This window comes from Xyrauchen texanus, chromosome 29, assembly GCF_025860055.1.
Source record: "Xyrauchen texanus isolate HMW12.3.18 chromosome 29, RBS_HiC_50CHRs, whole genome shotgun sequence".
NCBI lineage: Eukaryota > Metazoa > Chordata > Actinopteri > Cypriniformes > Catostomidae > Xyrauchen > Xyrauchen texanus.
The window spans coordinates 29,226,616-29,240,831 of NC_068304.1; the positions used below are offsets into that span (position 1 = coordinate 29,226,616).

A 14,216-nucleotide genomic window follows, 5' to 3' on the forward strand; every position below is an offset into this window, starting at 1 on the left:
CTAATTTTATTTATTTGCCAAAATTAAATTCTACCTACGTTTAGTATACAAATATTTGGATACAATTTTCATCTTTTTCCTGAGTTGGACAGTTCGGCTGATTCATTAAAAAGAACCACCCTTATCGAGTGACATCATGTTGCGGTGTTAATTTTTGTGAGCAGTCAGCGAGGGCGGCACACTAGAAAGTTGTGTAGTCCAGTTATTTGTATTGTATTTTTGCAGATTCTGATTAGTAACCTTAGCAATCAATTATACAATTATACAAAAATAATGCAGAATGCCATGGTCAATCTGTATAATTAAATATTCCTGGCAACCGATTTTCTAAATAGCTGTGCTTGTTTCATGTCTCTTGTATCATTCTGCTGTATTTTCCATCTTACATAAGAAACTAATTTGAACAAATCAATATTTCATGTCCATTTTGTTATCTAATTTGTGAGTAGCCGTGTGATTAGTGAGGCCCTGTGCTTCGTGTTGTATCATCACTGTTAGGATTAATTTTGTGATCATGACCAGCTTGCTGCACATTATCCCTTAATTATTTGTTCTCCCTCAGCAGGAAACACAGGAACATAGTTAAGAAAAACATGAGGAGAGGGAGACAGAACAGTTTTTAAGACAATGACGAGAGAGAAGTGTAGAGAAATGTGTTGCATAGTAAGACTGAAATGATGAAGAGAAGAAAATGTCATGAAGGAAGGCTGACTAAAGCAGTGAAAAGAGATTAGAGAAAAGACATGTATCACTAAAGTAGAGCGAGAAAGCGGAATGAGCTTATAGAGTGAGACAGATTGAAAGCTGAAAGAAAGGTTTGTGTGAAGATTGAAATTGATTGATTGGAGGGAGTGAATTGAGGTGGACTGAATTTTAATGTCTGCACTTGCTTCTTCGGTCCCTCCCTCTATCCAGCCGCTCTGTCTTTTCCTCATTCATTATCACTTTCTTTTCATTCTCGGAGGACACACTGTCTTGTCAGAGCTAACACCCAGTCTTCAGCGCTGACCCAAAATATCTCTCCGCCGGTTAAGCCTGTGCCTCCATTAGGCCCGTGGGCTCCTGATTAGGACTCTGTATTGTGTTCCAGCAAGCATGGAAGCTGAATTGAGGCAAGGACAGTGTCTTCTTCCTCTCTCACTTATTTCTCTTTCTCCATTTTCACTGGGCTGGTTTCACTCACATTCACACCATTCTTTTTCTTTGTGTGGATATAAAAGTACAGCTCTTGCATAGGGCAAAGTGACATTTTCACACACATACTACACACCAGCTCTCGGCACACTATCTAATGAGACCCATTACCTCTATGGTCCGAGGTGACCTGAAAGAAAGCTTGAGGATGCAGGCGTTGTGCATGCATGTGTTCCTCCTCCTCATGCATATATTTGTTGCATACTAGGCTGCTGTTTGTAGTTTTCCTAAACTAACTGCAGCTAGATTTGTACTATTTTTAAGGAAAATGTGAGTGGTTCCAGTATGACCACTGTGCCATGGCTGCATTTCTCAAAAGCATCCCAAGCCTAAGTAGATCGTAGAAACGATTGTACGAATCATCATAGAATTACAGACCATTTCCCCAAAACATTTTAACTTCAGTAGTACCTGAAAATCTTCGTAGAGCTACGACTGCTCTAGAGTAATCTGGAGTGCTTAAGTGCATCGTCAGGAGACTAAAAATTACACATATACTTAATACATTCATTATTGCAACACTTACACCTGAATATTTGATATTATTTTATATAAATAATTAAAAGTAAAATTATGTAATAAATGCTTAAAATAGATAATGAATCCACATAAATGGATGAACAGTTAATGAATAATAATTGAATAAAAACAATTTTATATATATATATATATATATATATATATATATATTAGAAAACGCTGTTACCACCAACAATGTCATCCACACCAAAGAAAACCGAATGTTTAATGTGCACCTTGACTGACTGATGAATTTGCCCATATAATAATGTTTATTTATGTAAATAATTGAAGATTTAAGAAAAAAATACTTTAAACATTCCATTAGCAGAGTAAATGGACATGCAATTCTAAGGTGACATTTCAGCACTTAACAAATGGACAGCCATTTTTAAAGGAATATTACGGGTTCAATAACCTTCCCTTTTCTTAAAATAAAAAAAATTTAATTAAAAAGTTTTAAAGACAACTAAAGGTGATGCACTTACAATGTAAGTGAATGTGGTCATTTTTGAGGGTATAAAAGGCAGAAATGCACTTACATAATTTCTTCGGTTAGAACTTGTTATTTAAGCTTTACATTTTTTTTAACTGTCGTTTTAGGCATGGCGTTAAGTCTCATTGTAACAAAGTTTTAACATTGGGTATAATAATTGCATTGAAAAGGTTAGTAAGCTATTTTTCCACACTAAAATCATGCTAACATGCATATTGTTTACATCTTGTGGCTATACTTTAGAAATGTATTTGAATGTTTACAGATTGCCTGCATTCGGTTTTTAAGTGCCTCTCTGTAACCTATTTTTTTATTTTTATAAAAGCTTTCTAAGATTGAGCTTAACTTGTATTGAACCCGTAATATTATTTTACGTAGTAAGTAAAGCGTATTTTCGGACGTTCATGTTTAGCGCACTTTTGGAAAATGCACATAGAAAAGGAACCAACATTTGTAACCTTGCATGTAGAGAATGCTCTGAAGAGCTAAGATTCATTGTCATCAAGAAACTCAGCCCTGGGCGGGTGGTTGGTTTCTGGCTCAAGTCAACTGAGCCAAACCCCAAGTCATGTTTGGTTTCGTGCCAAAGTTTAATACTTGTGTTAGCGATTTGGAAAAAACATTAACATAATTATTTGGCTCAAGTTAACTGAACTTAATTTAAGTAATGTTAACTTGTTACAAGTAAACTAATCTGTGATTAAAGTATCACTGTTTTTATTTTAATAGAGTTATATCACTTCTTATACAGTATAAAGGAAATGATGACTGGACTCTAGGTTAGCCATATGGCACATTGGATTCTACTCTATACTTTTTAACGCACACATCTGCACTTTTCTAAACTACAGTTGAGTTAAGAAGAATGGTTTCAATTTAACAAGCTCCATGGAGTTCGTTGTACTCTAAGCCGAAGATTAAAGAATGTATATATATTTGAGTTCTGATTCCAAAATTTGACCTTTCAAGTACTGTTTAATTAGGACCACTTAAAATGTTTTATTAAATGTTTTAGAGAGTTAACTGTTTTTTTCAAGTTAATATAACTATTGGTATTTACTTTGTTAGTATGCGCACTAGTAATAGTGTTTTTAATATAAAATGCTCTATTAGTATACTGCATTCTGAGTGATGTTTACATACCTGATAAAAGTCAAGTGCAAGTGCATCAGACCCGTTTCTCTGATTGGTTCCCTATTTATACCCCTCTCCTCTTCAGATCTTCCTTTATGACTGCACTGAGGTGTCCCCATTTTCATTGCTGTTCTTTGGAGGAGACATTTCTATACAGAAAGACCAGGACCAAGAGACCATCGCCGTGGATGAGTGGATCGTCTTTCAGTCCCCAGCACGCATTGCTCACCTGGTCAAGGTGAGCATCAAGCAGGAATACAGGGTGTTTCATTGTTAATGATGTGTTTGAAATTTAAGATCAAATGCCAGAGGGGACTTGGGGATAGATTGACATTGGAATTGAATTGGACTCTTGGTTGCAGGTGTACTTCATATTTGTTGTTTAAATTAGGACCTGAGGAAGGAGCTGGACGTATTATTGGAGGAGAAGATCAAGAGCCCTCGACCTGTAGACTGGAATGACTGGCAATCTAAAGATTGCAATGTAATCTCTGCCATCATTGACCTCATCACCACACAGGAAACCCCTGCTGGAGGCCCCAGGAGAGGCAGCCAGTGATCACCAACCATCAGTAGCTTATTTATTTGAATGGCATTCAGCTTTGACACACTGAAGATCGATCTGCTGTCATAGCAGCGTGTAGATACGCTTTATCAGCACATGCAGGTGTTGGAATAAATAGACAGAAAAAGGTGTAAAAGTAGCTACTACAGGTCTTCTGGGTAATTTAATTTTAGCATTGGCTTGTTATTTTGTTTGTATACATTTAAAACAGAAGGCTTTCTGTCTTCATAGCAATTCATTAAATTTGCCATAATATTGTCTACTTGTTCATGGGGAACTTCCATTCGTATCTCTCTATATACACACACACTTGTACACAGATAAACATTTATAGTTTATACAACTTTTAGTGGATCAAAACACACCTGGAAACCATTACGGAATAATATATCTTTACAATTATAAATGTACATAAAAGCTTCTGGAGTTTAAATCTATATGCTGATTAGTTGAATGTTAACAAATGTAGATTATTTGATACATATTTACATTTGGCATGATTCACAATGATTCAGGTTTACATTTTTCCTGAGAGTCAGTTAAAAAATTGAATGAGTGACCAACATACTGAACTTTGTGTTGCTATAAAACTTATCTTCACTTTACAAAAATTAAACACTTTAAAAGTACATACCGTGCAGGAGTGCTCAATTCAAATTGAAATTAAAGTGAAACAGGGTCACTTTGGAGAAGTCAAAAATGGCACATTATTGCAGTGAAAGTAAGAATTTAATGGTTTTCAAATGATCCCTGAGCTCAGTCTATAACCATTCTATTTAGCATAAAACTTCAATAAGGCACATTCCATATGGTTTAATGTATATGTCCTCACTATCACTTGATTTATCTCTTTTGCAAGCTGTTCCTACTCTGTAGTGGTTTGAATTGGAGTCCATCAATAGTCTTCATGTGTAGTTAATTCCTAAGGGGGAGACAGAGTTCTTTAAACATGCTCAGACATTTGTTTCTAGGCCCTGCAGACGGTCCATTCTCTGCATGTTCTTCTCAATAGTAGCCTGGCAGGTGATTGGCTCAGCACATTCAGACAGAAACCAGCCCCTCTCACCATCCCGCAGACGCACACCTTCATACCAGCCTGAAATCACAATATTAAGCCAAACCTCAATATTAACGCTGATACACACAAACCATTCACTGAACAAACTTAAACTACAAATAAAAGCCTATGACGGAGCCATGGCCTAGTTAGCTTTGAAATATTAGCCAATGCTCATGTGGGTGATGCGAGTTTAACTATCATTTCTTTTTATACCGTTCCCCAATTTTCTCTCCAACATTTTCTGCTCGCTCACTTTACTGATGAATAAAAGTGGAAAATGTCAATCTAATAATCAGAAGAATAATGCCAATCATGCCACAGTCTTGAAATTTTGATTAATTAAGTATGTGCAATCATTGTGAGATTTGGACGGGAGTAATGGATCTGATGAACTGCATTAAAGGGGAAGTCACCCAGAAATTGTAAATTCTCATCATTTACTCACCCTCATGATATCTCAGGTTTGTATGACTTACTTTCTTCAACAGAACACATTTATAGAATAATCTAATTTAATAATCTTTGCTCAGTAGGTCCTCAAAATGCAAGTGGATGGGTATTCGTCTTTTGAAGCTCCAAAAATCACAGACAGCATAAATGTCATCGATACGAATCCAGCGGTTAAATTAATGTCTTCTAAAGTGATACGATTGCTTTAGGTGTGAAAAAGATAAATATTCAAGTACTTTTTAACTATAATCCAACACTCCCGGTAAGTTTCATGAGAAGGTGGAGATCATGCGGCCTCTCGAGTGACGCGTTTGCGTTGGCATGATACGGATGTATTCTCACATTATCCTCTCAGTTGAGACACCCAGAATAAGCACACAAACACACCATTGTGAGGAAAGAAACCGATCAACTAAGCTTCTGTACAGTGTTCCTTCTACTCACTTGTAAACAGTGCTGTCCTTCCATGTGTTTTACACGTGCATCAGTTCTCGCATGTCTCACGTGCCAACGAGATTACGTCCCACGTGTACACGCCTGCTGACCGGAAGCGATTATTTAGATGTTAAAATTACTTGCATATCTTTTTCACACCAAAAGCGATCATGCCGCTTTAGAAGACATTCATTTAACCGCTGGAGTCGTATCAATGATGTTTTTGCTGTGATTTTTGGAGCTTCAAAAGTCAAATCACCATCCACTTGCATTTTAAGGACCTACTGAGGAAATATTTTTTTTCTTCAAATGTGTTCTGGTGAAGAAAGCAAGTCATTCACACCTGGGATGTCATGAGGGTTAGTAAATGATGAGAATTTTCATTTTTGGGTGAACTATCCCTTTAAGTACTGAAGAAATAATATCTGCATGAAACTGCTCTCCTTTGATTATTGTGGAGAGCTTCCGTTTTGTGGATAGATCTTTCTTTAGAGCTGGATGAGATGTTCTAAAATAAAACCGCCCACTTTCAACTGTCTTTTGTATATTTAATGGCCATTGAAAAATTGAAGGGGCCTTTGAAGCTCCCGTGAGCCTTGCCCTTTCAACATGAAAGCCAGCCAATCAGCACCAGCCAAAGCGAGACCACTGTTTGACCCTCTGACCAGCAGCATCAAAAACAAGACCTTCAGTTAAGCCTCACATGAAAAACACATCCCTGCGGTTTTAAAACGTTTCCTTTTTTAGATAATAATCATTACAGATCCAATAACAAAGACAAAAAAGAAAACTGGTCCTCTCTAAGCAACTCTAACGCAATGATGTGAGAGATCAGATTTGTGTCTGAGATTGAGGAAAGGCACTTCAGAGTAAAGAATTTAGGGAAGCACGAGGGTCTTGATCTCACCGTCCACTGTCTGGGACACCAGTACAACATCAGCCACCTGCAGAGAGAGCTCGTCCGGCTGCCTGGCTGGGTATGTCCTTGTCACCTCCACCTGCATGGCATCTAGTGGAGAAAAATAGTAGGGCACAGTGCTTTTAGAGTGGAAACATGATAACTTATAAAATAAAAACAACCATGCTATCATTTTAATGTAATGTTTTTTTAAATAATTTATCCATTGCAATTTAAAGATAACAATGTCATAGCTACTAAAAATTGGATCATTTTGTATAAATAGTATAAACAAATTTGACTTTTACATTTTCTTATGAAAATTATGAATTATTGGAGTGAAAAAAGTTGCAACTACATGGTTGCCAAGGTGTTACCATCTGGTCAATATGAGAGCTTTTAGCAAATTGCATTGCAGAATCCACAGTGTTCAGGGTGAAAAAAAGAGCTCACCCTCAAGTCTAAATATGGCTCGAGTACCTCAAATGTAAGTGTATGTGATTTTTTTGCACCTGTTTTATCGTATGTCTGGTGAAAAGCTCTATAAAAACAGTACCCACTTTTCCACCATCGGGCTGAGCACAATACGGAACAGTTGCAGTAGCATTTCCACTTAGATATGGTTCGGCATGGTATGATTCCAAACCGTTCTCAGCCTGGAATTCTCAGCATGGTTAGCTAACCATACTGAACCATTCTCAACCGTGCTGGTGAAATGGCTTTAGTACGTGTCGACTCACAATTGTAAATTTGCCAACGCCAAGGTAACTTATAGCGCATTTAGTTGTTTCTAGCTTGGCAAGTTCACTAAGATTTGGCTGAAAATAATAAAAGCTATATTAAAGCTTATTAAAACTCAGAATGTATCAGTATATTCTCATATACTATTTTCATATAATATTTAGACAATTTGTCAATAAATATCATTTTTAGCTGGTCTGGGAACCTTTACCTATGTGTGTTCTGTCCAGTGGCATCCACAAGCCCTCAGCAAATGTACTTTCCTTTTTGTGACACACACTGTGTCTTTGCTGTGTATTAGCAGGGTAAAACCAATGACAAAAAGCTGAATATCGAACGTCCAACATCAAGCCAACTTTATGGCTCTGAAAAAAAAGCAGTCATCAAAACTGGAACATGCGACCATTCTACTGGTTTCACGGCACCACAGTGGAAAAAGAAAGCGTAACCATGCTAATTGGCCTAGATCGGCATGGAATGGGTACAGTTTTGTAGCAAGAACTGTTTGGCCCGATGGTGGAAAAGTGGCTGTGAACTAAACAAGGTGCACAAACACTGAACTTTCATATGTAGGGTTATGGGTTTGTTCAAATCCCTAACCTTAAGTATAAGCAATAGTAACAGTGATGCTTGCCTAAGCATGCACCACTACAAGCAGTCAAGTCGTGTGACTAATATACCATATGACCAGAGGGCGGTGCCGTTTCACTGAGTCTGTTTTTACTCACTCTTTCTGTCAGCATTCTTGTTGTCACTGTTGTTCTGTCCCAGAGCACTCACCCAGCGTGCCATATCATTACTGCCAGAAAAAAACAACATACAAGTACATGATTAAATGATAACCAAGAGAATCCATTTTGACATCATATATCTGTGATGTCTTTGTCAACGGCAAAATAATAATAATAATACAGAAACCGCAAGAGAAGCTAGTTGTTTCCACTTCTTTACATTCCATTATTCTGATCCATTCACAGATTCACACCTCTGCACTCAGGTACAGCAGCAGGTAAGGTTACTAGGAGAAACTTGACCTTGGTGCCAAAGCATTCATAATACAAGAAGCTTCTGTTCTGTCTTATAAGCCGTTTTGTGTTTCAGTTTCAGTGAGAACACACTACAGCTTTCACAGAAAGGAAAGATGTACATAGAAAATAAATACAAGTCTGATGACTCTATTTTTGTCCTTTTTTTGTCATTTGTCAAATGTATTCCTGAGCAATTTGAGCTGTGACGTACACGAGTCAAACGCAACACAAACATCACTCAAGTCAAAGAACAGAATGTGGCGGTAGAAAGGAATGAGGCCGCCGTTTCTCAGAAACGACTTTTCGTTGGGAAGAGGTTTGCTACAAGATGGCAACTACTGTAAATCAAATTAAATGTAAATGGCTGAAAATCTGTGATGACATATGCTGTTTGCACAGGATGCATTCCTGCATTCCCTTTATGCTACTGTATTTTTTAATTGTCTGTGTACATGTGTCAGATGGACGTCTTTGGACGTCTTTATGTCATGTCTTGCTGTTCATTCAGTGCATTTTTATTTCATGCCTTGAGACTCAAACACAAACACATGTCCTGAGTGAACGTCCAAGCAGCTGAATGAGGACACTCACAGTGTTTTCAAATCTGAAGTGCACTAGATACAAAGTGCCTAAAGTGAGTCAGCTGGCCCGTGGGATGCTCAGCCTGACCACGGCACTCACAGACGCCAGCCGAATTTCTCTTCCACTTTCACAATCTGAGTAGACAGTCATAGCTGGCCAGTTGTGTGAGTCATGCTTGGCTCATGCTTTCTGGTCCAGTTTACAGAATAAGAGGGTCACAAAGGCCTCTCGCCTGTTTCATTACTGGGACCGTTAATGACCGTAAGTGTGGTGTGACTCATTCATTGTCTAATTACTATTTAAATACCAATTAGTGTTTAATAGAGTCATTGAAGAAAAGGGGAATCTGGAACATGACAAATGCTTGAGCATAAACTCCCATTATACATGTAATCTGTTAAAATACAATTATACACTCAAATGACTAAGTAAATTACATCCCATTTACTATTTTCATTGAAAATGGACTATTCTAACCAACTACTTCTTGTAAAATAAGTTGTGCTAAACTGACAAAATCTTTCTAAAGTAGAACTACATTTTACATTTGCCAATGCAAACTCGCCAGTACTTTGCTAGGGTGTTGCGGGCGGTTGCTAGGGTTACTTTATTGTTGCTAAGGTGTTATAAATGGTTTTAAGTATATTTATATGTGGCTGCTAGGGTCCTCTGGATGGTTGCTAAGGTATTGCGAACTGGCCCATGTCAAAAGAGACCACACACAATTCCCCAAAAGCGCTTTTCCATCTTTGGGTGGGATGGTTCTTGTTACGAAACCATGCTGGCAGCTTGTTGGTTTGATTACGGTTTCTTTTCTCACTGGGGTGCTGTGAAATTAGGATTAAAATGGACTGTGCAAATGACCAATTTAGATTCGCCACATCTGTTATAAAAAATCAATACAGTTTGATCATGCATCATTAGTACATGCGTGACGGATGTTTAAAGCTGAGGTATGTAACTTTTTCTGGTTTAAAATACTTTCTACTATCCAACCTTAATATGCAGAAAAAAGTACAAGTCATTCATAGGTTAATATTCTTGAAAACTGTAAGCGCTTTGTGCTTAAAATCTGTAAAATTATGATCCGACCAGAGTTGATGAAGTTGATGACGCCACTCCACCCTCATCAACTTCATCAACTCTGGTCGGATCATAATTTTACAGATACTAATTTTTGAAAACACTATAGAGACCAGCAACCCCAAAAATACCTCACATCTTCACAATCACAATCAAGTTTCTTGAGTTACTCAGTCTCCTGCATGCTGCTCTGCTTAAACAGGCTCCCACAAGCTTTACTACAGCTGAGGGCAATATTTCCAGACCTATCACCTCCTTTAAATATTATTTTACTTAAGGTGAAATGTCAATGAAGGAATCTGAGAACCAGAAGTTAAGGAATAATTTGAACTCTATCATAAGGCACAGAGAAAACTGAAGGCATTTCCATAAAACATGAACATAAATGAGCCATCTTCAAGAAATATGTCAACATTCTGCCTTCTTCATATTCTGATAAAACCAATACATAATCTTAATTATTTATACTGCCCATTTAGGGAGCAGAGAGCAAGCTATCTGATGCACAGCATTTCTAATTGCAGATTTAGGACACCTTTTAAGTACAGTGGAGACGTTACTTCTCCTGAATACTAAAAGAGACACTTAGTGGGCCAGGCGGCAAAGTGGCAAGACAACTCAAGCTCCTGATGGTATTTGGCTGTCTTGCAACAGCGGGAACAATGCAGTGTTGCTATCGCACTACAGTTGACTGAGCACTGCACACACCAAAAACATTTAGCTGATGACATCACAATGGGGGTCCATACTGCAGTTCAGTTTTCTAAGAGAATTAGAATCAGAGGTTTTCCATGATGATGACACTCTCATACACACAGGGAATCACACACTCCGGTATGAACTACATGTATAATATGCATCTCGTACCACAGAGAATTGCTGATTTAGTAGTGCTAGGCTATGTTTTTTAGACACTAAATAGAGTGGAGTCTGACAGAGGTCTAGAAATGTGGGAGAACTTGTTTTCTATTGACAAAAGTTCCTAAAAAGAACTACAGTTATATTGACTCTTTGCCAACAGCCACTGTAGACAAGCATCTTTGCAGCTACTTTTTCACTCACCTGAAAAGCTCAATAGAAAAGCATTGAATCTGTTAACAGAAGAGAGAGAGAGTGAAACAGAAGAGGGGGGAGCAAACTGCATATTTGGTGTCCAACTATGAAGCAAAACTAGAATTGTATATTTTCTGAAGAAAGCGTGGGTGTTGGGATGCTGGAGTTGTTGGTGGTGGTTGCAAAGACATTGCAAGGGTATCTTTTTGCATTTTACTATGCAGTTGCTAAGGTTGACAATGCAGTTGCTAAGATGACAATTACGGCTGTCGAGATAAACAAATTATGAAACAAATGCTTAAATAAAATAAAAATTTCAGCTTTTTATTAAAATCTTCTCTGTGTCAAAGGTTTCTGTTTACAACATATTTTGCAGTGGTCAAGTTTTCTAACCAATCCCAGACATTTACGATGAGCAATGAAATTGCAGCGGTGAATCAAAGGCACTTAAATTAGCCTTTAGTCTAAAATTATTTTGGATTCATAACATGTCGAGCTGCTCACTTGCAATGTACACGGTAAATATACTGCAAACCAGAAACACGACAATAACTAGTATGCATTGCTCGATTTTTATGTCCAATTTATAAAAATTGTAAATGTTATAGTAATTTCAACATTTATTAATTCATTTTTCAATGTACAAAAAAAAAAGGGCAATAATCGACTTGTGATTTTTAAAAATCAAACTATGTAAGAGTGCAGCCCTGCCTCATTTAATGTAAATCTATGAGATTTTGTTTTGCCTTTTTTTATCCACCAGGTTAAAATCATTCACCATACCAAGCAATTATCATAAATTCTAAAAAAAATGAAAAGTGAGCACTTCTACATACTGCACACATATATCAAATAACCAGTTAAATTGAACTGACACATACCTGATTTAATTGGATACAAAAGGTCTTTAAGTGTGCAGCAAAAATCTATGTCATTCTTTAAGCTTTTAAGTAAAAAGGTTTATGGGCGCAGTGGAGCCAGACGTATTTTACAGCAACTTGCCTGAAAAAATAAAATAAAAAATAAAATAAAATGATAATTTTATTCATTCTGGACTGTATGAATATAAGAAACTTTCCAGCAGAGGAAATTCTTTGGAAGAAAACCAAAGCTATTTGGGAGAGGAAATTGAAAGGAAGAATGTTTATTTAAGTCACATATTCGGTTGCACTATCTGATGTCAGGATGGCTCATGCACATGCATTCAGGGCTGTGATTTCTATTGGTTACATTAAGTGTATCTGTACCACTGTGATTTGTTGTTGGATTGCACAAACATATGAAGAGTTTATTTAAACCAAGGACACAGCACAAGATGCCAGATCATGTCAGAAAAATAGAATTCCAAATTCAAGGGGAAACACAGATTTTCTTGCTTTTTTAAATAAAATTGCTTGATGTTCTGTATAGACATACCTAACCCTAACATTTACAACAAAACATTTCCTCCATCTTTGTAAAGTAAGCTGCACACTTGATTGTATTGACATCAAACATGTGCACATTCAGCATTCAGCAACCTGGCCCACTCAGATGAACAACAGTGAGAATTACACCTGTAGTTTTCACATACAAAACAAACAAAACAAAACTCACACACACACACAAAGTTTTTCTTGAAATCCTTCAAGAGTATAGATAGGTCTGGATAGGTCTGAAATTAATTATTTTTTGCCTTTCAAATTAGGAGGAAGATTATTTTAGAGAGATTAAAGGAATGACACAAATGTGCAGCTATGTCAAATATTCACAATTCTCTGTTCACTTAGAATTTCTCCTCAATGTTCTTGACCTCAGTCCTCAAAACAAGAGTAAAATCCCTGCTTTTCACCAAACATGTTGTCGCAGAGATATACAACTCACAGTTTGTTGTGCCGACGCCTCTGTTCAACATGATTAGTGTAATTTACGAGCAGTACTTGGCAAGAAATGTACATTACCTACAGCTACCATTTAAAAACAAAACAAAACAAAACAAAACACACTTTTAAAGAAGAAAGGGTGTGGTAGGTCAGAAAAGCCAATCAATATCTCAGAATCTTTTTTAGTGTTTGTTTATTAGATTGTGTAAAAGCCTGAAATGGGATTATATTCCAGTAAATCCGTAGCTGGTTAATGCACTTATATGATATGATGACTGATGGGGAGGTAGAACACACGGAAACTCCCTCTAAAGAAACAGTTACGATCTGTAATGTCAATTAAAGGTTATGTCAGCACATGTCTACTTTACTTTACAGTATGATCTAACCTCAGACAGAGGTACAGAATGATTCACATCATAATACGGCATAAAGGATTTATAAATGTGGAAACATCTTGATGTGAGCACAAGTAAAAATGTAAACATAGGGCTGGGCGATAAAACGGTATCGGTATTTACTGACGGTAGACCTTTATCGATAACGATATAAAAATATTCTATATAATGCTTGATATTTTCATTTAAATGCATTTAAATGTAAATAGACATGAAGTTTGGTTGCATGAACAACCCTCAAGAATGCCCTGTCCCTTGATCATAAACAACATCATATGGCTTGATAAAGGAGAGTGTTACGAGTGACAAGCAAACAGCCAATAACAAGTTGCATTGCATTGCGTTGCGTTGCTGTGGGGTTCAGTTGCACTATCGCCATGTGACGTCAGAACACACAAACAAAAGCGAAAATGTATGCCGTGCCTGCCGGCGATGAGGAGATTATGAAAACAAAAAAGACATGTCAGCTCGACAGTGTGGCAGTATTTTGGTTTCTTTACGTCGGACCAACATCAGAACACCGTTGCGTGTAAGCCAACATCAGAATACCGTTGCGTGTAAGCCAACATCAGAATACCGTTGCGTGTAAGCCAACATCAGAATACCGTTGCGTGTAAGCCAACATCAGAACACCGTTGAGTGTAAGCCAACATCAGAACACCGTTGCGTGTAAGCCAACATCAGAACACCGTTGCGTGTAAGCCAACATCAGAACACC

The 14,216-nt window shown here is 37.3% G+C and overlaps 2 protein-coding genes across 2 annotated transcripts in view; one reads left to right on the forward strand and one right to left on the reverse strand.

Moving 5' to 3' along the window:
• The window catches only part of LOC127623159 (ATP-dependent DNA/RNA helicase DHX36-like), a 37,085-nt gene extending 33,183 nt beyond the window's left edge, over positions 1–3,902 (forward strand). Inside the window, exons 24-25 of the mRNA XM_052097446.1 lie at positions 3,429–3,581; positions 3,735–3,902. Of these exons, the coding sequence (XP_051953406.1) occupies positions 3,429–3,581; positions 3,735–3,902 (321 nt within the window). The remainder of the gene's footprint in view (positions 1–3,428; positions 3,582–3,734) is intronic.
• A 119-nt stretch (positions 3,903–4,021) lies between these two features.
• LOC127623160 (rho guanine nucleotide exchange factor 26-like) overlaps positions 4,022–14,216 on the reverse strand; it is a 42,326-nt gene continuing 32,131 nt past the window's right edge. Inside the window, exons 13-15 of the mRNA XM_052097448.1 lie at positions 8,221–8,291; positions 6,761–6,862; positions 4,022–5,004 (exon numbers count right to left, since the gene is read on the reverse strand). Of these exons, the coding sequence (XP_051953408.1) occupies positions 4,862–5,004; positions 6,761–6,862; positions 8,221–8,291 (316 nt within the window). The 3' untranslated portion in view covers positions 4,022–4,861. The remainder of the gene's footprint in view (positions 5,005–6,760; positions 6,863–8,220; positions 8,292–14,216) is intronic.